Source organism: Silurus aristotelis (assembly GCF_946808225.1).
Source record: "Silurus aristotelis genome assembly, chromosome: 3".
In the NCBI taxonomy this organism is placed as follows: domain Eukaryota; kingdom Metazoa; phylum Chordata; class Actinopteri; order Siluriformes; family Siluridae; genus Silurus; species Silurus aristotelis.
Window position 1 is genome coordinate 24,590,253 of NC_139576.1, and position 25,760 is coordinate 24,616,012.

Below are 25,760 nucleotides of genomic sequence, written 5' to 3' on the forward strand. Positions count from 1 at the left end.
TTTCTACTGCCAAGAAATCATTCAATTTCATAGTTTTTGCACGTATTTCATGCCATGGTGTTGTGTTAGAGGCAGTGTTAAACTGCTGTAGACAAAGTACAATATATTCAACCCTTCCTGAGAATTCCAACAGGAAGAATATTTTCTCTGCTATGATAGATGAGTATATGAAGATTCGGATGTTTCTCTTCAAAAAGCTGAAGACAGAGCACTGAGCAGGAACAATCTGGCAGTAGTAGAAGACATTCAGCCAAAGGGAAGAGGTTACACTGGTCCTCATGGTAAAAAAGAGCATTTCAGCTATGACAGCAAAAACTAAAATCCCGTCTACATGAAAAAGAGTAACAATGTACAGAAAAATACAGATTTGAAGAGTGATATTGCCCCCAACAAGCAATCCCAGTAAAACATTTAGTGGTTGTCTAAGCCTTTCTTTTCCTTGCTGAGGAAAGACCATACAGAAGACAAAAAATTAAATTATAAAACTGGTAATAGCAGAGACAGGAATGTTCACCAGGGCAAAAATTAAGGAATCCATCAAGGTAAGGTAATCAGGAAAACAAAGGGTTAAGATTGTCTTTTCTTGTCTTTCTAAATTCCGATCGCTAGGCATCTGTCATATATGCTCTCTGCATGTCAGAAGACCCACCCTCAGATAATTCACTGGAGTGCAGATAGCGTAAAGTAAAACCTGACTCACCTTACAAAAGATAGGACTGGATGTGATTAAAAGGCCAAACTATAACTATTAGCCTAACTATTACATTTCAGAATGTAATTGTTATTGTTCTATACAGTGGTTTCCACATTTAAACAGCATATATAGACTAAAACGTCAATACAATCAATAAATGTATGCAATTTTAATGTTACGCATTTCTTTTTAATTACCACCTAAAATATTAGTAAAATAGACATTCTGGTCTGGGTAGTATATTTTGCAAAACAATACTATTTCACTGTCACAAAGCAAGTACAGTTGCCCAGTATTTAAAATATTTCTCTGGATGCAATGAAAATGTGTAAAATTTTATTATTAAATAGTATAGATCATGTCCCTGAGCCGTCAGTTTTCATTACAATGTATTTACATTACATCTGTATTTACAATGCAAATGACTAAACAATAGGATGGCAACTCTAGTTTAATTTCCATGTCATGGTTTACCACAGTTTAAACTGAACAGATTTGTTTCCATGCTATAATATATATATATATATATATATATATATATATATATATATATATATATATATATATATATATATATATATATTTATTTATTTATATATATATATATATATATATATATATATATATATATATATATATATATATATATATTTATTTATTTATTTATTTCTCTTTTTTTTCTTTGTAAATTTTTTTTTCTTTTTTTGTTTGTTTGTTTGTTTGTAAGCCTCATAGACTTTGAGATACTGTAGCTTGATATCATTCTCACACTTGCCCTACCTACATTTAATCTGCATGTCTATGCACCAGGTACAGGTGTTCTGCTGGACAACTCAACAAATGCAAGAAACACATGGGTTTAAATTCATAAAGCTTTGATTGCTGTGTGTTCATGCAAATACTTATGAGTTTACAAAGAATTACACTGTAAAATTATGCGGTTCACATAACACTGAAAGGTTAAGCGTATAAGTGCGGGAAGAAGGAACGCCACCACAGGTCAGGTGTAAAGGCTTCACAGCCACTTTTATTTTTGATTCTCGTGTCTCAGGCAGTGCGTCTTCTGGCTCACGCGCATACACACACCACCCCTCTCACACACACTCTCTCCTCCTTAAATGCACCCCCCGATCACTGGAAAATAGAGAACACTTATTAGGTCAAATTAGTTCAGGTCACCGGAGCCTCCTTTGAGCTCAGAGCGCTCCGGAATGGCGCCCAGTCCTCCGCCTGTGCTCAGATTACTTCCTCGGACCGCTGTTCCTGCTCGGCACGCACCTAAAGGAGGGCCTGGTGCTGGGTCTGCTGTAGCTCGGCGATCGCCTTAATGAGCTCCGCCAACGGTACTCTTTTACCAAGCATCAAGTTGTTACAAATTTTCAAAAGTAAGTGTGTATTTGAATTTTTGGTCAAATTTACCCACACAATGAATTAAATATTGTCTGGCCAAGATGTCAAAATGAAATCTTGTTCCAAGAGAGTAGAAGCAGATAAGAGTCCCACTAATGTAAGTATATATTGAGGGAGTAAGTCATCCACAATCATTCAAAATTTTAAAAAGACAGATAGGAGATGAAGAAGAGCTGCTGTTTCCCTCGATGCTTTCAGTGTTTTTATGGGTGATGAAAAGTCAGACAGTTTGATGCCAACATCACACGAAGACAGAGTAATAAGTAGCCATAGCGTAACCAAGTGTATACCACAAAATCAATTTGCAGTGTATCCAGTCGACATTTAAAATTGTGGGTATATTTTATTTGGTTTATTATTACAAAAAAGCTTACAAATGTTCTTTAGAAAATGATTTTGGAGAACCCAAATAATAAGACAATTCTGCTATTAAACTGAATATATTAAGCATATCTTTTTTTTTTTTTTTTTTTGCAAAGATGAAGAAGAGCATGTGGCTGAAACAATCTAGCAGTGGTAAAAATAAATTACAGTCAAGTACCAGAGGTCTTTATTTTAAACAAAACTATTTGTATTAAAATAATTCAGCCATAAAACTTATCATCTTATTTTATGTAGTATTACATAAAACATGTATTACATGTAGTATTAAGAATAATTGGAAAAATTGCTAAGGATTCCGTTCACTGCATGCAAAGACAATGTATCAGTTTTCATTCCATTTGTATTTACAATGGAAATAATTCACACGATGGTACCTAATTTATTTTCCATGTCACCGTGTAACAACAATTTGAACTGCATTTGGTTTCACCACTTTTACATTTTTTGACTTGGTTGATATATTTGTTCCTCTGGTGTTTAAGGAGGTAGTTGCTTAGTAAAGGCATTGGACTTTGGGTCGGAAGGTCATGAGTTTAAATCCAATCGCACCATGCTGTCACTGCACTTAACCAGTTGTATTACACTAACTGAACTGTAATCGCCTGGATGCCGTGAATGTATAATCTTGCTCTGAACATACTAACTGATTATCAATATGTCACAGTGTTTGTGATTTTATTGTATGCTCAGATTTAGATTCTCTCTCTCTATGACAAAATCATAACCCTATGCAATAAAATCAATGCAATTAAAAACTTTAGAGGCGACTCATATGGGAGTCTTAACAACTATCCAAATTATGAAAGAATAAATAAAGACTGCATGGGTGGATTTGAACAAAGTTTAAATGGCCTGTTAAATGCAAGTATTGCAAATGCCTGGCATTTCAGCTGTGTGGTTACCCATAATGTTAGGGTTGGGTTTACTGTATTTATTAACGAGCTGAATCCGGTTCAATTGTGCTAGGACCTTCTATTGATCTCTAGCTGCATATGATCTTATGAGAAAGGGTGCTTTCACACCTAAGAACCTTTTGGAAAATAAGGTTTACAGTCAACTGTTAAATTTTTCTTGCCTGATTTTAGAAAGTATAAATTCACAATCAAATGCTAAAAATTGCTTGTTGAGCACGGTCATGTGTTTTGTTGTGAACACTGGTGTTAAGGTACACAGAAACGCATTTTTAAAAACATGGTGACATTTTAACAGGGCAGGACTTACTTAAATAATTTACTTAGGTAGTCATAAAAGCTTTGATGTAAACTTCATATGTTTAGAATATTATTTGGACAATGGCTAAGATATTGAATTATGTTTTATTTTTAAAGAAAGAAAAAAAAATACATCTCAAAAAACACTATGTGAGCATCTGGCAGACCTTTTATTACCCAGAAATCATAAAACCTGAAGTCTATGCTAATCTCCAGATTCAATACTAGCCTACAGGAATTGTCCACAGGGTGTAGCTGTGTTCTGAGAGTATGTTGCTTTCTCTCTCTCTCTCTCTCTCTCTCTCTCTCTCTCTCTCTCTCTCTCTCTCTCTCTCTCTCTCTCTCTCTCTCTCTCTCTCTCTCACACACTCTCTCTCTCTCTCTCTTAATTTAATTATTTACATTTTAATAAAATAAAATATAATAAGATGTTTTTACAAAGAAAAAGAGAAAGTAAGATGCTAAGAATTAAGAGGTAAGAATTAAATGAAAGAAAGAATAGTGAAATAAAGTGTATAAAACAGGAATAAAATACAGTTTAAACAGATATCTACAAAGGAAAACAAGCAAAATATACAATAAAGTAAGAGAATGAAGTAATATTACACTGTAAAATAAAGTGATATGAGTTTGTCTACATGTATTAGAGGCTTCAGATCAGGGCAGATTGAGTGTTTTCTCCTCTGTTGTGACAGGTAGATACAAATTGTGCCGCTAACACACAGCAGTACTTGTGTTCTTCTAACAGATACGGTGGTTTCTCATCATTTGTTAGAGCTTCAAACGTGTGGTGGATGCACTTGATTTTTCCATAAAAATCTCTCCTTATATTAGTGTATTTTGTGCATTCTGTTAGGAAGAATTTTATATGAAACTGTGTACAGATCTGTGAAACATCTGTAAATTCATTTAAACATTTTTACTATGTATATATTGCATTATTTAATTGTCTGGTTTACTATTCTATTACATTATGTCTGTACTTTCTCCTGCACTGTAATAAAGCTATTTCTGATTCTGATTCTAAATCTGATAGTTGCCCTTCTGTATTCACTCTGTAGGGCCAAATTGCATTGCATTTTACTTTGTTGTTTTGTTTGAGTTTAGTTTAAAGACTATAATCACACTCTTAATATCACCCAAATGAGGATGGGTTCTCCTTTTGAGTTTGGTTCCACTTAAGGTTTCTTCCTTGTAATATCTAAGGGAGTTTTTCCTTGCCACAGTCAGCATGGCTGCTCATCAGGGATAAATACACACTGTTCACCTTAACTCTTAAATTCTGTAAAGCTGCTTTGAGACAATGTCTGTTGTGAAAAGCACTATAGAAATAAACTTGACTTGACTTGAGTTGAGTTTGCCGAAGAGTGATGTCATTTTATGTGATTTGTGCTGTAATTTGGTTAAATGTGATTTTGTTAGTGTTGTGATTCAGAGCATTTGTGTGATGAGTGGCAGTAGATGTTATTAAAACATCAAGATTGAAGCTCTGGATCAGCTGAGAAAGGGGATTGGTTTATTTGCTAATCTCTTGGTATTTTAGGGCTTTAGTATGATATGAGTGAGGGTCACTGAATTTTAGATGTTTCCAAAATTTTATTGCCCTTTTTTGTATCCTTATGAGTAGTTGCTATTTGACTAATTTTGCCCTGCATTTGCATTTGTTGTGTGTCGGTGCATGTGTAATTTATTTTTACCGAGTTCTGCATGCAGGGTCCTAGATGGATGTTTTTCCCATTTGGTCAAATGTTGACTGGGATTTGTTAATGGACCCCACACCTCACTACCATAGACGGCAATTCAAAAATTATTATTATTTTCAGCCAAATTCTAATTGGGATCTAAATGGGACATTGCCTTTTTATGGCATAGAAGTGCTGTGTGCTGTATCTCTTGGCATGATTTAAGTTTTCTGTGGAAGTAATATTTAATCCCAGGTAGTTGTAGTGTAGTGTGTACCAACCCCAGCCATTAGGGTTGCACAAGCCAGTGCACTCTTAGTGCCGGTCCCAAGCCCGGATAAATGGGGAGGGTTGCAGGTCATCTGCATAGAGCAGGCATTTAATTTGTGATTCAAGTAAGGTGAGATCAGGTGCTGTAGATTACTACAAACAATATTGGTTAAACAATGTTAGACTTAAGCAATAACCCTGTCACACTGCATGCTCCTAGGTATAGATATCTTGTACATTTTGTACATGTCTGGTAAATTTTGTGCTGATTTTTACACCACATTTATTTTCGGTGTATATTAATTTGATAAGATCATAGGTTTTACCTCCTATGCTACTTTCTATAAGTTTGTAATATAGTCTTTGGTGTCAAATTGAGTCGAATGCTTTTTTAAAGTAAATAAAACATGCATATATTTGACCTTTATCTCGACTAACGTGTTTTTTAATTAGAGTATGTAACGTGAAGATGTGATCGGATGTCCGGTAATTTGGTAAAAATACAATTTGATTTTTGCTCAGGACATTTGTGTACCGTGATGAAGTTTAAGAGTCTAGAATATCTCTCTCTCTCTCTCTCTCTCTCTCTCTCTCTCTCTCTCTCTCTCTCTCTCTCTCTCTCCCCCTCTCCCCTTCACCACAAGATGGCAGCAGTTGTAATCCTCCGTACCGGTGTACTGGTTTATACATTACACAGTTGATATTTAAAAGCCAAGTTACAGCATTTAGATTTTGGTAAGCTTTATCAGTTTAAAAGCTAAATGACAGAAAACAGAATGGCCAGCATTTTCAGTTGGCTATTGTTAGAGTTTATTACAGTTTTTCTCGATTGCTAAGACACATTTCTTGAAAGCTGCTCTCTCTTTTTCTCTAAACTGTGAACACAAAACCCAATTCTCAAGCTACATTCACAAAACCTCAGACTCTTCTTGCAAAACCAAACTTTCACCTCAAAACAATTCAATCTGTGCTCGAAACTGAACTATGTTGTCAAATGGTGCCCCGAGTCAATCAAAATTAAAATCACTACGGAACAGTCACTAAAGACTATGTAGAAAAATAAAAAACACAATGCTCAGGACATGAAGCTGGAGAAATAAATGTTTATTGTTCACTGTAGGCTAAATGCATGTTGCAAAACAAAAAAAACCTGTGCATTTTGCACTTGTACAAAAAGACAAAACAGAAATCTTGTGCATTTACACGTAGCACTTGTAAAAACAAACAGAAATCTTATGAGTTTGCCACTTGTGTACAGTAAGCCCATGTAAAAATAAAGTACAAAAATATACAAATAAGTGCATTACTCAGCCCAGCATTATGTCTCCGTACTGGGTCATGCCACAGGGCTTCATCCACATCACAGGCCACATTTTGTCTGGCCAGGCAACGCGGGAAAAAAACCCTGGCATTTTGTACAATGTTAGTTAGCATACATAAAACAAATATTTATTAATTACTAGCAACCTCAGATATAAGCAATACCACTGTAGGTTCTAAAGTAAATTTTTTGTCATTGCTTGAGGAAATTGTGTTAGATATGCTATACTGGATAATTTCTGCAATGGCTGCAGAAATTGGAGTTTATTTAATTTAAATTACATGAAATCAAAATGTTGTTAATTATATTTAAGTTAGGGTCATGTTTTTGTGAACAGCTTTAAGTTTAGTAATAAGTTGTTATTAGTTGTTATTTTTGTATTATGTGGTGAGTGTTTGTGAATGGTGGAAAAATTTGTTTTGGCAAAAACAATAACCCAAACTGTCTGACCACAGGTAAGATTGTATGCAAAGTGCCATTTATTAAACTACATACAACATATTTCACTAGCCAAATAGGAAAACGATGAACAATTGCTCATTTTTAAACAAAATAAATAGTTTTTTTTCCAAATCTACCGAATAACGTTTTACTGTTAGTGACTACTTGGTGTATATGCAAACTAAACACAAGAAATAAACAAAAAAAACAACAACAAGAAAAATGTTTGAAAACCTTTCATGAGTATTGACACCTTAGTTCCATTAAAGGCAATTAGAATATTACAGTATACAAAGACATCCTGTATTATTGTGTACTTTCAGTTTGTAGAAGGTGAACAGCATACTTATTGCACCTGATTTGACATTGAACATAAGTTTATGGGCCACTGTTGCAAATAAAAGAAACTAAATGTTTGATCTTTTTGCAACTATAAACGAGTTGCTTTCGAAACAATGATTGCCCAATACATTGAACAATGCAGGTTCCTAATGCATAAACAGAGACAATAGTGCAGATGACATTTTCTTCTTTGTCATAAACAAATTGAGTGCATAAAGATATATATGAACTTCCAATAAGCCCCATTGAACAAATGAAGTGAACTATTGCATGTGTTTCAATACTTCTAATGGTCATCCTTATCTGTCTCAGGAATCGGGGAGAAGAGAGTGTGTTGTTCATCTCCATGTTCTTCAGGTGTTTCCACAGGTAAATAACAGTGGCACAACATGATGCTGACATCCCACACAGATTTAAAATCAGAAAGCAGAATGTCATTACCATTACCAAGAACCAAGAAACAGCAATCCCTAGTGCCTGGTAATTAGTGTAGAAATTTAGCATCATTCCATTAGAATTAGTAATGATAATTACAGTCAATGCAATGTATAAACTCAATCCAAATAGATAGATAAGTCCATTGATTAGCAGAGCAGAGTAAATAAAAGTACAAATGTTCTTCTTCAAACAAAGGCAGTGAGATTGTGCAGGAGTAATTTGGCAGTAATAATACACATTCTGCCAAAAGGACGAGGTTACACTTGTCATCATAATGTAAACCACAAACTTAGAAACAACTGTACGTACATAGTACAGGCATGGTAAAGCATTCATACAGACCTTTAAAAGAGTACAGACACTGATCATAATGTTGCAACCAACAAGTATTCCTTGTAAAATATTAAGAGGAGGTTTCAGTTGCTGGTGTCCCCGCTGGTGAAAAATCATACTGTGGATGAAAAAAATGTTCATGAGGATGCTGAACACAGATGCAGGTACATTCACTAAAGCAAAGTCTTTGTGACTAAGTTCAAAATATATATAAGAAATATTATTATCCATGTTGGTTACTTTGTTTTGATATGAGAAGTGTTCAGATAGGATCAAATGTAAAACTGATATAATGTAATTGGTAATCCCTGTTAAACCACCGGATAAAAAAAAAAAACAGCTCTACCTCCTTTGCATTTTTCAAATAAAGGGCTCAGAACCACATGTCCTTTTAAAGGAGAATATCATGGCCACTTCCTTCATGCATTTATCTATATAGACAGTACTTACGTATCTTAATTAATTTTGTCATACTGATAAAATAAGTATTTACCAGAATCTGTAATAAAGGCTGAAACTATAAAATTAAATAACATCATTTTGCACCAGTAGTACACACACAACATTACAGTATATATTTTTAAAAACATATTGCAATTTGCATAATTTTACTCTAAGAAATTATCCATTAACGAGCTCTGTTACTATACTCATGTTCTACCTAATTTATTTTCTGTACAGTTAAAATGTAACTGCCACTTCCAATCCAGTCTTGTCCAACACATTTTTACTTTTTTGCCAGTTTCTTGTGCTTTAAGATATCTGTAAGTAGTTTAAAATTTTGTTCTACTTTGTCATTTTCTTTACAGTGTACAACAGGTCATGAAGTACCACTTCCTTATGCCAGTTACTACTGTTTTGTTCACATGACAGAAAAAAACTCTTTTCATTTTTGAAAAATTCCATTGTAAAAGAAAGAAACTTGAAAGTATTTTTATGATGTGTAATTAAATTCAATTTTTTTACATGTAATAAATAAGCCACATTTTTGTACAGATAATAGATTCAATAAAACAACTAAATTGAAGCAACAATAATGCACAAGGCATAATTAACATTATTAAATCGAATTTTAAACCAACACTGTAGCAACTTTACTTTCTGCGATACTTTCAGGTGGCAGTGCAATTTATCAGTGTTTTATATTTATATTTATATTTATTTAGAAATGGAGCAGTCAAGTCTCTAAAAATGCAAATGTGAGTAAAATAGGTGCCACGTGCTGACTGAAATGTAGGTAACTTGTTTTATTAGAAATAGATATATCATTTTCATTCCCATTTACATTCCAAACTAACCACTCTCGGGGCATATTTATATTGCAATATACTGTATGTTTAAAGGATAAGAGTCTGGATCTGAAATTGGCTTAACTGGATTCTGGGTTTTTTTGGCATTTTATTTACACAATATATCTAACACACCTTTTATTGAAGAAAAGGTAGAACATTGTTAGTTGCATAAATGTACCTTTGGTTGGAGTTACATTTGCAAAACTTTGCACATCTGGATTCCAATATTTGTGCCCTCTGTCAGATTGTAGGGAAACTATTGGAGCATAGAAATCAAGTACCCAGATACAAAGCTTCACATATCTGTACATTCTAAAACATTAAGTTCCTTGGACAACTTTTTCTAACCACTCTGGCAGTTCTGGCAGTATGATTTCCATCCTGTTGGAAGAGGTTCAAGACTTGTAAGTTGAAAGTCTCTTGCAGACTGGAATAGGTTTTTTATCTAGGACTGCATTGTATTTGTATACACTGATCAATTATCTAATTACTTAATTGCTGACTTTAGGTTTACAGACTCTAGGAGGCTAATATTTTACTAAAACTTTATTTAGGTACTTTATCAAACAAATGTTGGGCAATTTTAGGATTAGATGAATTCACATTGTGATCATGATTTCTGGTACACGGGTCAGTTCCATTCAACTAAGTAACCTTTGGTGGGAAAAGGTTTGCACCAGAACTAATTTAGTGATTTCAAAGCACCAGTGGTGAATTCTCATTGCATTCAGCACTGATTCTATGCGGACACTATATAATTTACTGTTCATGACATTAATGCTGCTGTGTTTTGCTCTCAATAATCAACGTCCTACCTTCAGGTGTTGTTTTGTTGATAAACGTTGAGAAAACATATGTAATCACTTTTAGGAGTTATGGAAATCTCTACCTGTATTTACAATTCAAATAGACATTGGAAAAATTGGTGGTCACAAAAAGTCTAAACTAAACATGACCCAAAATTTAATTGGTGAGTACACATAAAATGCACATAAAAACAATCGCAACATACATATTCGCAACAAAAATTGACCAAGACAATTGATTAAACAATCAGAATTACTTACACTAAAACGTATTGTATGTAAAGGTAAATTATTGTGTATATAGTACAGAAAAACAATCATATAAACCATTATAAATACACCGTGGGTGAAGGGACAACATGCAAAATAATGCAAACCTTAAATAAACAGAATATTATCCTAATGGAAATTTCATGTATATTAGCTTCAATTAAAATGTTTCTATAAATATGAAAAGTCACTATCCTTGTTATTTCTAATACTTTATTGTGTGTACCTCTGATCATTTTGTTCTGTTTTATCTGCTGGAAAGATCCAAGGGTCCTGTTGTGATTCAGATCAGTTGATTTTAGTTAGCAATGCATTACCATTTAAACCACTTGGGAAAACACTTGTAACCTTTCTTCATCTACAATCATTAAGAGTATTTAGCAGCCAGGTGTTGTGAAAATTACAAGAACACCAAGAAGTGTGATTCTCTTTACTAAAGCAGAAGGTTTGGCAATGTATTCATTTGGAGCCCTCAGATATGCTTATAAGGACACTTATAAGGACTTAAGGCTTATAAGGACACTTCCAGCCAGTTTGACCGAGAGCAATATCCTATGAACTGATGAGACCAAGTTGGAAATGTTTGGTGATAATGCATCGCATCATGTTGGGTGAAAACTACCAGGTGTATCGCTACATTCATACTACACTTCATAAAGTGTGGGGTGAAAATGTAATGATTTACACAAAGTGTGTGTAAACTTTTTTTCACTTGGACTCTGGTTTATGGTTTTGGGGGGGGTTGTTTGTTTTGTTTTGTTTTGTTTTGTGTTTTTTTTTTGTTTTTGTTTTTTTTGTTTTTGTTTTTTTTTGGGGGGGGGGGGGATTTTTAGAAAATACATACTAAAATCTGTTTTTGTTGCCAGATAAGAAATAGATAGATAGATAGATAGATAGATAGATAGATAGATAGATAGATAGATAGATAGATAGATAGATAGATAGATAGATAGATAGATAGATAGATAGATAGATAGATGTAAACAAGAGTGAATTTTCTTTTTCTCATTATTGTATGCAGTTTGAGGTAATATTTAAAAAAACCCAGCAGTCTTATTATTTGGTAGTCAGTGCTAAATATATTGTGAGCCAAAAGTCTATCAAACCCACATGTGCTTGTTGAACAGCACATATACAACAGAATCAGATTTTGACCTGCATCTTTTTAAGCAAAGCAGTGGGGTTTGTCCACAAACTTTTTAGTAAAATCAGACATTAATGATGGGTGAAGAGGCCAGGCGTGCAGTCAGCATATCAGTTCCTCAAATGCGATTTATGAGATCAGGGAACTTTGCAGGACACTTTTTCATCCACGTTACCTTCGGCACACCACATCTTTAAAGAGTTTGATTTGTGCACAGGGGCATCATCTTGTTATACAAGGGGATCATAATTAGGGTTGGGTTAGGGTTTATGTGTACTTCCAACTTTGTGGCAACATTTTGGAAATGAACCACATGCAGTACAGGTGAGATGATCAGGTGTCCACAAAAATGTATTTATTTTTAACTACATAAACTGGGGTCCCTGGTGGTCTAGTGGTTAGGATGCGGCGCTCTCACCGCTGCGGCCCGGGTTCGATCCCAGGTCAGGGAACCAACCCCAGCCATTAGGGTTGCACAAGCCTTAGTGCCGGTCCCAAGCCGGGATAAATGGGGAGGGCTGCGTTAGGAAGGCATCCAGCATAAAAATATGTGCCAAATCAAACATGCGGATGGTCCGCTGTGGCGACCCCTAATGGGAGAAGCCGGAAGAAAGTTAATCACATAAACTACCAGTCATTTTTTTTCATAGTTTTTAACGTTGTATATTAACACTGTAAACATTGAAATTATGAAAGAATAAATACAAAATTATGTGTTCAACAAAACATGTTAAATAACCCAGAATATGTATTATCATTTTGTTCATTTAATTCCATTTTGTTCATTTGTTTCTTGGCCCAACCAAATCTCTTTTTCTCTTGCACATACGCTCAGAGAAGTATTAATGTGGGCTCTAATCTCAGGTGCTTTAAATTCAGATTTGGAGGCTTTTTTTTTTTTAAAGATATTATGGACTGTCTTTTCTGTTTACATATGAGTGTTTCTTGCCATAACATAGATTTGAACAGTAGCTGTAGTAGCACTTATAGGTCTTTAAACTCCTACCCTTTCTTCCTCTGCACAAGACAACTGATGGTCTCGAGCACATTGAGAAGGGATGAAATGTGACATATTAACTCATGGCAGACCTGTAAATTGGTTACCTATTCCAGGTGACTACCTCATGAATCTGATGAGATAAAGCCATGAGTGACGGCTAATCTGTCAGTAAAGCTAAATGTGACTTGTGACAATCTGAAATATAAAACATATTCTCGTTTGTTTTTTATGTTTGACTAGGGTCACTACTGAATTTTGTTACATTTTTATGGTAGCTGAACAAATGTTTTTATTTTACAATGATTATAAAAAGATTGATTTGATTAGTTTTATTTTAAAATGGCATCAGGATAAATATGCAGGTTTGGAACAGGTTTAAAGTTCTATAAAGCATCTTTTTTCCACAAAAATCTTTTTTTTTTTTTTTTTTTTTTACGTTTACTGCAAATAAAACACAAAAAATTACTATCCATCAGGTACCCGGTCTAACTGCAATTAAAGTTTTTTAAGCAAGATAAGATCGATCATATTTGTGACAATACTAATTTAGTAAGTAGGAAATTATTTTATTAAAATCTTGTATCTTTCTACCATCTAGTGGTAAAAATACACCAATCGGGCATTTCATTATTACATTTTAAGATTATGTGAGTGGGCAACACTGATTCTCTCTTCATCATGGCACCTGTTGGTGGCAGCAAGTAAACATTTTTGCTCAAAATTCATGTGTTAGAAGCAGGAAAAAGGGCAAGCTTAAGGATTTGAGCAAGTTTGAGCAAGTTTGATAGCTAGACGACTGGGTCAGAGCATTTCCAAAACTGCAGCTTTTGTTGGGTGTTACAGCACTAACTTATGCTTGTGTATACTATTGTGAATGGTTTTATAGTGTAAACTCCTTTAAAATAACCACTGCTCTCTCTTTTTTTGCATAATGTCAAAAACAAAAAAAAACTAAAATTATTTACTAATTATTTACCTATTTTTTTGTCATTATATTATTTATATATGGAGTCCATAAGTCTCAAATACTTCTAAGTCCCATCAATAGCAATGTACTTGATCATTTGGCTTTTAATCAAGTGAAAATTAATTTTTCTTGTGTGCTCTTTATGAAGTCACTTTTTGTCATCCAACATGCTGCTCCATGACATGATGTAAAAAGTCATACAAAAAAACAAGGTATTCAACATTACTGCTGCTTTTATTTAAATATTTCTGACTAAAACGGCAGATTTGACCATCCACAAGGGAGACAAGAAAATACTGGTTGGTACAAAATAGTTATAAAAATGTAAGCTATTAACAAAATATAATACACCTTACAACACAAATGATAACAAGGATGTAGCAAAACAACTGGGATTTTTGGACGCACACACGCACACACACACACACACACACACACACACACACACACACAGTTGTTTTTGTAGATCATGCTTTGAGAATTGATATTGAACTAAAATGCAAATATATCTTGAAATGGCATTAAGTTAATTAAAATAAATAAGAATGCTGCACGGTTTTTTGTGGTATCATGGATGTAGTGCTAAAATCTCTATTGTGTAAAGAAATAGCACAGAGTGCATTTTAGTTCACTGCATGCCCTTAAGTGAATGTTATAAGGAACTACTTTGTCCTGCTACATCTACTGATAAAACAGTCTACAGCAATATACCATTTGTACAGTTTACCAGCATTCAAAGAAATCGCCTACCAACGTTTCAGGTATAAATACAATAAGCTTGTACAGACGTGCACACTTTTGCACCACCCTGTAGCATGTGTTTCATTGCCTTACATTAGAAGTGTTATTTCTATGGCTTATTCCATTTGCAATCAAACATCTGAGTTTGTATCTGTGCAACACTTGATTTGCTAACAGCATCTTTATTGAGCGCATTTCCTCTTGTGATTATTTCACAGTTCTTCGAAGGGGACACAACGATTTTGATTTCTTTCCTGCCAGCTCGTTTTCACATTCATAGGCTGCTCAGTGGTCAGTGTTGTCCCTATCCAAGGTCAGCTCCATCTTGCTATGGAGCCTTTGCTACATTCATTAGAAGAGCTGAGCTGATGACTCAGTCCAAATGCAGTGAGGTCAAAAATAATCTCGGCGCCGTGAGTCATCACTGATGAACGACGGATTCCACTGTGCCGGGTAAATGCAGGAGTGTCGTGAACCAGGCAGGCCTGAGAACGGATAAAGCCCGTTCCTTTCCAGGTCTGCATTTCGCAGAGCTGGCTGAAAGAAAATACATAAAATGCACATAAAAATCTGGTTTTTAAACAAACGTATACACATAATCTAAAGAAAAGGTATTTTTAATAGTAGTATGAATAGTAGTAGTAGTTATTTTGATTGCATACAGAGTAATAGATGTCTGTCATCTGCAAGAGATTCTTGGTACTGCCATTTTCTTGCATCTCAATAGTCTCCCTGCCCCACTCCATTGATACACGATTACTCTTGGGAAATTCACCATATGGAGACATTTGAAGATCCCCGCTTTTGAAGATGATTTTGTTAATGTCATTTTTGTCCTTCCTGTAAAAGGAAGTCATCGGTTAAAGGTTATTATGTATAAGTTTAAGTTATCCTACATTATTAAATTAAACAAAACCTTTATAAATATAAGCATATAGTATACCTATTACAAGAGTAAGTTTTAGTTGTAGGCCTTAATACTTACAATTTTATAAACAGTCTAACCTACCTACAACAGGTTATAATGAGAGCAATGATGACAATAAGCAACAATCCCCCAGCAGCAGGAGATACCACCTTTGCTATCAGCCCATAAACTGCACAGAAGGAGGAAAAATAAAATCATTCCTGAGAGTTTGAGTATCATTATTTCCACTTTAATCAGTGGGAAAAAGAATACAGTGCCACTAGTCACAGTATGCGAAATCCTACTAAAATACAGAAATTATATTTGATATGCTAATGGGGTTTGAAATTATATAACAGGACACTCACAGTTATTGCAGTTAAATCCACCAAATCCAAATGGACATCTAAAAGATACATGAATCACAATAAAAAATCAAATATTCCACCTTTCAAATTTAAATATGAATTTTGTGCACCTGCTTCTTTAATAATCTCTTCCATTTCTTGTTATATTTGTGTATTTTTATGGCTTTCTATGCATATATATTAAGGGTGTAGTGGTATACAAAATTCACCTCGATTTTTAACTCACAATTCGGTTAAATGTATTATTATTATTATTATTATATATTATTTAATATAAATATAATATAAACATATTATATAAAATGATATATAAAATAATATTTTATAAAAACAAAATAGAATAAATCTAAATAATGCAATATGCATTTTTTTATTGTGATTAAATTGAGTAATCAATTAAATTGGAGCAAATTTAATTGATTGAATAAAATTAAATAAATAAAAAAATTAAATAGATTACATTTCTTAGACACCATTTGGGTAATACAACTGTGTGTGTGTTTGTGTGTGTGTGTGTGTGCGTGCGTGTTTTGCTTTTAATTTTCTACAGATATGATCTACTTAACTTGACATAAAAAACTAAAGAATCAATAGCTGGTTAGCAGCTAATGCTAGCACTATGAATTCTTTAGCATTTTTATCCATGCAATCAAAGTGCGATGCAGAGACTAAATGAACTTGCGGTCCGCCACTTAATAGGTTCCTGAGGGAACTCAGATTTTAACGGTGTTCCGCATGTAAAAAAGGTACACACGTGTACCAAACCGAAAGCCCTGTACTGAAATATTTCAGTACGAATATGTGTACCGTTGCACCATTAATATATAGATCATATATTCATATTGTAAAAGCTGTCTAAAACCCTAAAAGATGTCTAAAAACTGATTAGGTTAAAGGTGATTTCTTCGCAGATTTCCTCAACTGTTCAAACCCTTACCCCTGAACCAGGAAAAACTATTTTTTAAACCTCTTTCCTTCTTATAAATGCTTATTAATTGCTTAAAAACGAATTTATGCGCAATGCTACATAAGCATAGAAACTACACATAGGTGATTGAGGGGCATTATAAAATATCCATGCTCTCGTCTCTTCCAATGTGGACTGAACACCTTAACTTCTATTGCACGTTCTTGAAATCTTCTTGCCCGGAATGTCTGTTTTTGCTGTATTCTGCTCCATTAGTCAATAGCATCTAAATTGATTGATAAAACCACATTTACTTACTCCATGCATGTTCCATTAACAAGCTTAAAGCCATCGCCACAGTCTGAAATGCGAAAAAACAAAGACTTGAAATTTGACAAAAAATAATTGTTATTATTATTGTGATTAATAATTAATATTCTCCATACTGATATGAATTGACAATCAAAGGCTTGTCTACAATGTTTCCAAACTAGTCTATAGCTCCAACCTCTACAGGTGCTGTCCTCTGTGTTCTTTTTGAAGTATCCTTCATGGCACTGACAGTACGGGGTCCCATCAGTATCATTGCAGACAGCATACTGAGTGTCACATCTATTCTTCTGGACTGAGCACAGACTCCCCACTGGAACAGAAGCGATGTCAGAGATTAGAATTAATCCAGGGCAAAATGTATTCTTAATTTTGTGGGTTCATTAAAATGTATACATTACTTAATAATGTATAAGACAATGTAAAAATGCATTAAGTAATATACCAAGTAGCCAACAGACATGAGGCTGATTATTGTTTATAGAGTTACTGTACTTTGATACATGAGCCGGTGTTGATGCTTTAAAGAGCAGTGGGACTGTGGTTTGTTGCAGTATTGGAGAGACATCTGGATTCTATGGAAGATGTCAATGCTGGTCACGTTAGCAGACATAGAGAACATGTTCACAGCCAAGATGTGCAACCTGTCCATCCTGCACATAAAAGCACAATTAAATCACGCCTTACTGATAAATAAAACAAAATATCCTACAAATCAATGTGACCGTTTTTGTGTATGCAAAAACGATGGCAGTATCAATCACATAGTTTTATTCAATATTTGGCCAATATGTGCTAACATTTGCGGACACCTAACTATCACACCCATTTGTAATTCTTCTCTGAACTGTTGACACAAAGTTGCAAACACACAATCGTTTAGGATGCCTTTCTATGCTGTCACAATGAGCATCTGCTGGAACTAAGGAGTCCTAACATGTTTCCAGCATGGCAATGCCCTTGTGCACAATGCCAGGTCTATCAAGAGTGTGCAGAGGTTAGTGTGGAGGAACTTAAGTTGTCTGAACAAGGTTTGACCTCCGTCTCACTGACCACCTTTGTGATTAACTGAAATGCCTACTGCACCCCAGCCTGAAAAGACAAATCCCCACAGTCACAGCACGCTCCAAAACCTAGAGGAAAAACCTCCCAGAAGGTTGGAGGTTATTCTTACAGCAAAGAAGTGACTCAATCTGGAATGCATGATCAAAAAGCATATATGGGTGTGATGTTTCAGGTGTCCACATAAATGTGGTGTTATAGTGTATATTAATTCAACCTGAATTGGCAATGTCTTATCATAATTGACATAATATTATACACACAGCAATAACGTATTCAGTGTTATAGTATTAGAACAGAATATTTAATAATTATAACATAAATAAACTTACAGCAGAGTTGATCGTCTATAACCAGGTAGGTTGAAGAGCGAGTCATTCAACTGGGAAAAAAATATATATTTTTTTATATATTAAATTCAAGAATGTCAAATATTGTGCAGTTATAGAACATTAGGGCACAATGTAAGTTTCAAACAATAGCATTTCACAAAATGCACAATGCAGTATATCAAATATTTTGACCACCAAACTGGCACCAGTAAAACGATATCCAGATAATAAAATATGCAATTTTGAAGAATTACGGAAGGGTACTTATTTGTAGATATGTATCTATATTTATATGTAATCCATGTAAATAAAATGAACTACATTTAAATTAATAGATAAATAGATCGTTCTATATTAATTGAACAAGTAGCTCGGGTTCTGTAATTGTTTCCAATTTTGACTATTAACAGCAAACTGGTCAAACATGCACATTTAATTAACTTTTTTACAAATATACCCTGTGATGCATATAGACAGAACAGATTCTACCATAGAATGTCACAGTTCCTTTTATCCAAGGTATTCAAAATGCTTAAGCAGCATCATCAGCTGTTGTGAAAATGAATAATGGCAGAATGAATAGTTTGTGATTATAAGACAGGTGTGTTGGCAAGACGACCTGATGAATATTTATTTGGCACTCTAATAAAAGGTAAAAGGTATAAAAACATTTACAAGGAGCTGTTTGCTTCTTGAACCCCCCACAATACAAGATTGGATGAATATTGTAAACAATATCTATATAATGGAAAGGATTACTTTCTCCCTACGTCTTACGAAAAATGTATTTATTGAATTTTGGTCTAAGTGGGTTGAGTATGCAAGACAATTTTGCATTGGAAATTAGTATGCTCTTCCATACAGCCTTTATTAAGAAGTTGAATTACAAAGAATATATCAGACCTCCCCGAGGTATTGTCTCCCCCCAATCCCCCCCCTTTAATATTTGTTTATTATAATTTATTATTATTATTTTTATTATATTTTATTGTATTTATTATTTTGTTTGTTTGTTTTTCATTTTTACTATGTAGACATTCTACAATTGATAAATGTTTTGTTACTTTACCACTACACTGTTGTTACTGCATTGAAAAAAGAATAATAATAATAAAAAAAAAGACAGGTGTGTTCTCTGTACTTACCAACTTTAAAATTTCTCTGTGCGATTCATGCAGAGAAGTGTTCACACTAAAAATTCCCAAGAATGTCTTTGCTGTGGGGAACAATCACAAACAAAAAACCCTTGTGTTAAATGCTTGCAGAAATTGTAGGCATTAGTTTGTTACCCCTAACCACTGACCACTTTGACAATAGCCAGTTCTGGGCTTGTTTTATTGTATAAAGCCCCATTCTGCATAACCTACTCTGTGTACAGCTTCGTCCATCTTGCAAGTCATAACCCAGGGCACAGTCACAGCTGAATGAGCCCCTGGTGTTCACACAGACCGAGTCCTGTGGGCACGGGCTGCTCACACACTCATCCACATCTGCAGAACAATATAAAAACTCATTGTAATATTGGCTCTTAATGAGGCACATTTCATTTTAAACGAATACATGAAATTTGTGCACATTTCAGAGCCTTGTAATAAACATTCTACAATTGGCTTAAATAGATGTGTTAAAGAAAATAAATAAAATTCTACCCATTAATATCTTGACACATTTATAGGAAAACTGCCGCATTTATTACAGAGTGCACTAAACAAACTTGTAAAAACTACTTTATTGCTGAGTGGATGATTTTCCTTCATAATAACTTTAATGGCAATTGAATATTTTTCAACTTAATGTTTATTTGTCAAATGTGTAGTGTGCATGTGATTTCTGTGGGCAAGAATTTTGAAAAGCTTTTCAGCAAGAAGAGAAGAAAACATTTTTATAAAGGTCAATTTTCCCTTTTACCATCTTCTCCCAGTTTATGGAAGAGTTTAAGTGAATGCCTAACAACCCCCATGTGAACTGTGCCAGTACAGAGGAAATCCAAGTATCCATATCTGAATTTCTTACCCTCAGTGCAGTTTTCTCCTCTCCAGGCAGGCAGACAGTCACACCTGTAGCCATCCGATGTCAACACACATTGACCTCCATTCGCACAGATGTGATGTCTACACATATGATCTGGAATAAAAGCACAGCAGACAGTATAAAAAGCAAGCTCACGTTTAATAATCTTCAAAAAAAGCATTATATTGCTGGATTATCTATATCATCTCAAGCCAGCAGAAAAACCTTTTGAACAATTGAATGCATGAATAGCTTGAGAAAACACACCAGGAGTGGTCGAGGCTTCAGTCTCAGCACGCTTTCCTGTTGTAATCACTGCAGTGCTCGTGGTGACAATGCTCTTAGTGTAGAATGCAGTGGTGTGCTGGCTGTTTGCTGAGGTGCTGCTTGGTGTCGCAGTGCTGGTCTCAAAGTGCAGTGTGCTCACGTCAGTAGCCCCAACTCCAGATTGGGATGAGCTGGCAAGCGGAAAGGGTGTGGCTGTTAGATTGGTGGTGTGTTGCTGTTCTGAGGTGGGAGTGATTTTCTGAGTGGTCTCTGTTGAAGAGAGGGTACTGTGTGTCGTACTGTAAGCCTCGGGAGTGGTGCTGGTTTGAAACTGTTGTGTGGTATGTGTCGCTGTGGTGCCTGTGCTATCTAGTGTGGTACTAGTAACAGACACAGTGCTAGTCTTATGTGTGTCTTCCTCTTTGATTGGTGGCACGTGGGTCAAGGGTCCTGCAGCTGTGCTCAGAGCTTCAGTAGGCTCTGGATGATTATCTGTTTGGGAGACTAAAGTCTGTTGGGTGGATTTGGACTCATCCACACTGGTGGTCATATCCCAGGCGGTAAAAGGTGCAGTAGTCAGACTGGAAATAGTAGTTTCTTCCATAAACGTCTTAGGCTCATCTGGTTTCTCATCTGAACTCGTGCTCACGTGACCGATAGGAGCGTCTGTGGTCTCGCTGTCCTGATGAGACACATTTGTATATTGAGTATTGTCTGGCAGGACAAACGGAGAGATGGAAGATGAAGATGAGCTACTGTTAGTATAGAACATCTGGTTGGTGGAAAAATCAGATGTGGAGTCCATCTCACTGACAGAGCTGTTGATTACTATAAGAGGTGGTGTGGAGCTAGGGTTGCTAGTCTTAGGCATCGACTCAAAATCTGTTCCTGTAACAGTAGGCTGTCTTGTGTGAGACTGGGTAATTTCTGAGCCAGGAGAGACCTCAGTATTAAAGACCTCCTTTTGAGTGGCATTTGTACTAAAGTCCTCGGATGTCGCCTCACTATGGCTGGTATCCTCAGTGTACTCCATATACTGAGTAACATCTGTCTTCTCCAACTGCCCAGTGGAAGCATGTGGAGCTGTCTCCGGGGAGCTGGAGCCTTCCACATATGAAGAGGTGCTGTTGGATGTGATGGACAGCAGAGCGCACTCTCCGGCAAGGCAATCTGTAGTGGAGATGTAAGCGCTATCAGTGTTTGATTCTGTAGATTCTGTAGTATCCTGTTCTATGTGCTCCTGTTCAGTTAGCTTTGTCACAGTGAGATCTCTCACAGTTCTGAACTCAGACATGGGTGGCCACTCTTCTGCTACTTTATTGGCATCAGTGATGTTGGCTGTTGTAGAAGGATCTTTCCACTCAGTCACTGTGTTGGTGCTGATTACAGGGCTGGAGTCTGGCAACTCAGTGGACATGGCTGATCTGTTTTGTGTTGTCCAGCTCTCCATGACCTTAGAGGAAGAATCCTGATCAGTGGTTGGATTAGCTGGAAAAAGAAGTCACATGGCATTTATAAAATCAAAATTGGCATAACTGTCATCTGAAAACATCCCAAATAGAGATAAAAACAGGTTGCATTTTTTCCAGAACTTTTAACTGTAGCTGTTCTTATTCAAGAGGGCTACACAATCACTCTGAGAATCTCGGGAACCATTACTCGGGAACCATTTTGGGTGGAGAACAATTGGCAACCAAACCCGTCTAAGCTAACAAAAGCTTGAGCCCTATAAATGGAGGTGACCTGACTCATTGGAAATAGCTGTTTCCTTCCTTGCGCTGACCTAGCACTGTGCATTATACAATCATTCTACTGTCATTAGCTACATGGAGTTTATACACTGATAACAATCATCATTGTAATTGCAATTAACAATCACAAAATCATGCCCAAGAGGATATTTACATTTTACATTATGAAAACAGCGTTTAACAGGGAATTCATCAAAGAATGCCGAAAAAATAAAAATAAATAATCCTGGAAAAACAGTGGTTTAATAACCTACTTATAGGTTAATAGTTTAACATAAATGTACAGGATGTTTGCAATATTTTTTCTTCGTAACATCTGAAAAAAAAAAAAAAAAAAAAAAACGACCAAGATTAACACCTTGAATATCTGCAGTAACCTGTTCAGGATCTCCTCATGGGAAAAACATGATTCTTGTACAGTGTAGAAACACTTTTAAACTGACAGGAATATCGATAGTGAAGTAGTAAGTAGTTCCACTTTTCCAGCGGAAAAACAGCGAACTATTAGAAACAGCACATTGATCCAGATCAGAAGGATGCAATGGGAAAAAGTGGTCAGACTATTAGTATATCTATAAAAGTGGTCAGGCTATTATATAACTTCACCTGAGTTAAAGTGTAACACGTATACACCTTTGTGCAAATGTGTATCTGTTTGCTTTAATGGGAATGGAATTGCATCCACCAGGATATATGGGCATCCGTTAGCTGTTTAGGAAATCAAGTAAATCAAGAAATCAAGAAATCGGGCAGTTGCTCTTGTCTCAAGTCTTGTCTTACATTTATCTTTATGACATTTGGCAGATGCCTTTATCCAGAGTGACTTGAATTATAGGAGCAGTTGGGGGTTAAAGGCCAAGCTCAAGGGCCTAAAAGTGGCTGTGAAACTTAGCTCTGATCGGAGGATTGTAACGGAGCTAAAACTTTATGATGATGTTTTTTTGTCACTGTACATGTGGATAGAACAACAATCTTTTACTTAAAGATTTTATAAAATGTTCTTTATTCATGACCTTATATAATAATAAACTGACTTTATATGGCACAAAACCAAACATACACACACTTGTTCTAATTTGAATATAAAGCTGAGTTAATGTAATTTGCATCATAAAACTAAGACTGAGGATGGCGTTCATCCCAAACAACGCAAAAGAGTTAAGAGTTTAACTATATATCAAGTTATCAGCCTGTGATAAAGCACATGACCGATACCTCGATATATATAAATAAACTCTTAACTCTTTTGCGTTGTTTGTTAAAAAAAAAACTCTTTTTTTAACTTTAAATCAAACTGAAGTCTGTGTGCTGAAATGAAATGTTGCATTATACCAAACATTATATTAAAATGAAACTAGCCAGGGCACTTCTTATTTATGATTTCATATGATAAAAAAAAAGAAATGAACTTTTCTCTGTAATTTGTGCAACTAATGCAGTTTTATTTTCAGGCATCTGCTCCAGTGAAGATGATTATTAGACAATTAGAAACAATCCTATGGATTAGTACAATCGAGTTCAACGTCTAATTCAGCTATTCAGTGACCTCTAATGAGACATGAAGCTGGTCCTTAATGTTTATAAGTGTTTCTAAATTGCATTTCTCTAATACTTACAGATCTTCTCTAGGTCATTATCTTTTGCAAATGAACAGTAGTCCCACCCCACATCCGTAACAAAACTGGTTACATAGAGAATAAAAATAGAAGTGTGCTGAATAGCATAGTTTCGGTGGTATTGTCAGACATCGAATAGTCTAACAAAATCATACATTGTGTGAAGCCATGACCCAAATATTTACTATTTTAATTGTTTAGTCACAATTAAGTTACAATTGTTTAGTTGCCACATTAAAGTCTAAATCTCAACAAGCTGCAACACTCAAAAACAAGGTCACTTATTTATCACGTTACTCAAATTGAAGTGTAAACACTAGAAAAAAGGTGTGTATGATTAAGGAAGAATAGGCTCCCTGCTTTATTGCCAGTGTGTTTTAATGATCTGTCATAATTTTTCAAGGAAAATTTCCAGACCCAGTTATTCCACACTGTCCAATTTTCCTATCAATACTCGTGGTGTAGATCTCAGACTACGATCACGCCTCTTCTTACCCGTGTGAGGTTCCCTCTCTGAAAAACTCGGATGAAGATCGGACGATTCTGGGGTGGCTGAGTATCCAAGCCTCGTTGTCCCCCCGCCGATCACAGCTCTGGAGGAAGTTGGAAAGTCAGTAGATTGCTCTAAATCCTCAGTGCCGGCAGATAAATAAGTTTCAGTCACCGAACTACTGTCCGCAGATCCCCCAGCAGGTACTTTACACAGACCCAGAACTACCACGAACACGAGACCGCGAATGCGCCCCGAACCACGCGCTTCCATGATGAAGAAAACAAACTGAAGAAATACTGAGGACTTGATAATAAATAAGACGGCAAAATCATCCGGGTCCGCATCGGAAAGCGTGTATGTCGTCAGATCTCCATGTGGAAAAAGCCGAAATGTTGCTTTAAAAAAAATAAAAAAAAAGTTCAGACCGGGGTTGAGAGAGAGCGCTTTTTATTTCTGCACAACACAAGCCCGTATCTCACATCCCGGGCCGGGCGGCTGAGACTCCGCCCCTTCAATACTCAGGCGGGAGCGATATACCGTGTGAAACCAGTATCGCGATAATGAACTTCGCGATATCTCCTAACAAAGGTGTGCAATTCAGACCATTTCTTTGAACCCAAAAATACTGGAATTAAAAACCTTTCATTTATGGAGTAAACCACTGAGGTAGGATCTCCTTATGGAAGGTACAGTAAAACCCCGTTGGACGAGCATAATTCGTCCATTTTGTCGTACGTTCGAACTAATTTTCCCCATAAGAATGAATGTAAAACGATTAAATCCGTTCCGAGACCTCATTCGATTGCTTATTTCTGCACTTAAAAGTATTTGTAGCCTATTTTAAAAAACGAATACACCACAAATTACTTTTTACCTCGTACTTTTCAACTATTTCCTTCTTGGTTTCAATTGTAATTCTATTTAATTTATTTTTCCCAGCACCATCACTGATTTTCTTGAGACATTTTTCA

At 35.4% G+C, this 25,760-nt stretch overlaps 1 protein-coding gene across 1 annotated transcript; it reads right to left on the minus strand.

Annotated features, from left to right (window-relative positions):
• Positions 1–14,220: 14,220 nt before the first annotated feature.
• On the minus strand, positions 14,221–25,474 carry heg1 (heart development protein with EGF-like domains 1). The gene is made up of 13 exons (XM_083537501.1): positions 24,792–25,474; positions 20,930–22,417; positions 20,666–20,776; positions 20,020–20,142; positions 19,798–19,868; positions 18,653–18,702; positions 17,754–17,911; positions 17,437–17,571; positions 17,247–17,289; positions 16,022–16,059; positions 15,756–15,843; positions 15,409–15,586; positions 14,221–15,283 (listed from the first exon to the last, which is right to left on the minus strand). Exons 1-13 carry the CDS (start codon positions 25,057–25,059, stop codon positions 15,140–15,142), a joined length of 2,895 nt encoding a protein of 964 aa, XP_083393627.1. The 5' UTR covers positions 25,060–25,474; the 3' UTR covers positions 14,221–15,139.
• Positions 25,475–25,760: the final 286 nt, after the last annotated feature.

Bases quoted from the DNA above. Each gene is read 5' to 3' on its own strand.
- heg1 (XM_083537501.1), bottom strand. From the start codon at position 25,059: ATGGAAGCGCGTGGTTCGGGGCGCATTCGCGGTCTCGTGTTCGTGGTA. The intron at 20,777-20,929 runs GTGTGTTTTCTC...CTTTTATTCCAG, and splicing joins TGAAGCCTCGACCACTCCTG to ATCATATGTGTAGACATCAC. The intron at 15,844-16,021 runs GTGAGTGTCCTG...CCTTCTGTGCAG, and splicing joins TGGATTTAACTGCAATAACT to TTTATGGGCTGATAGCAAAG.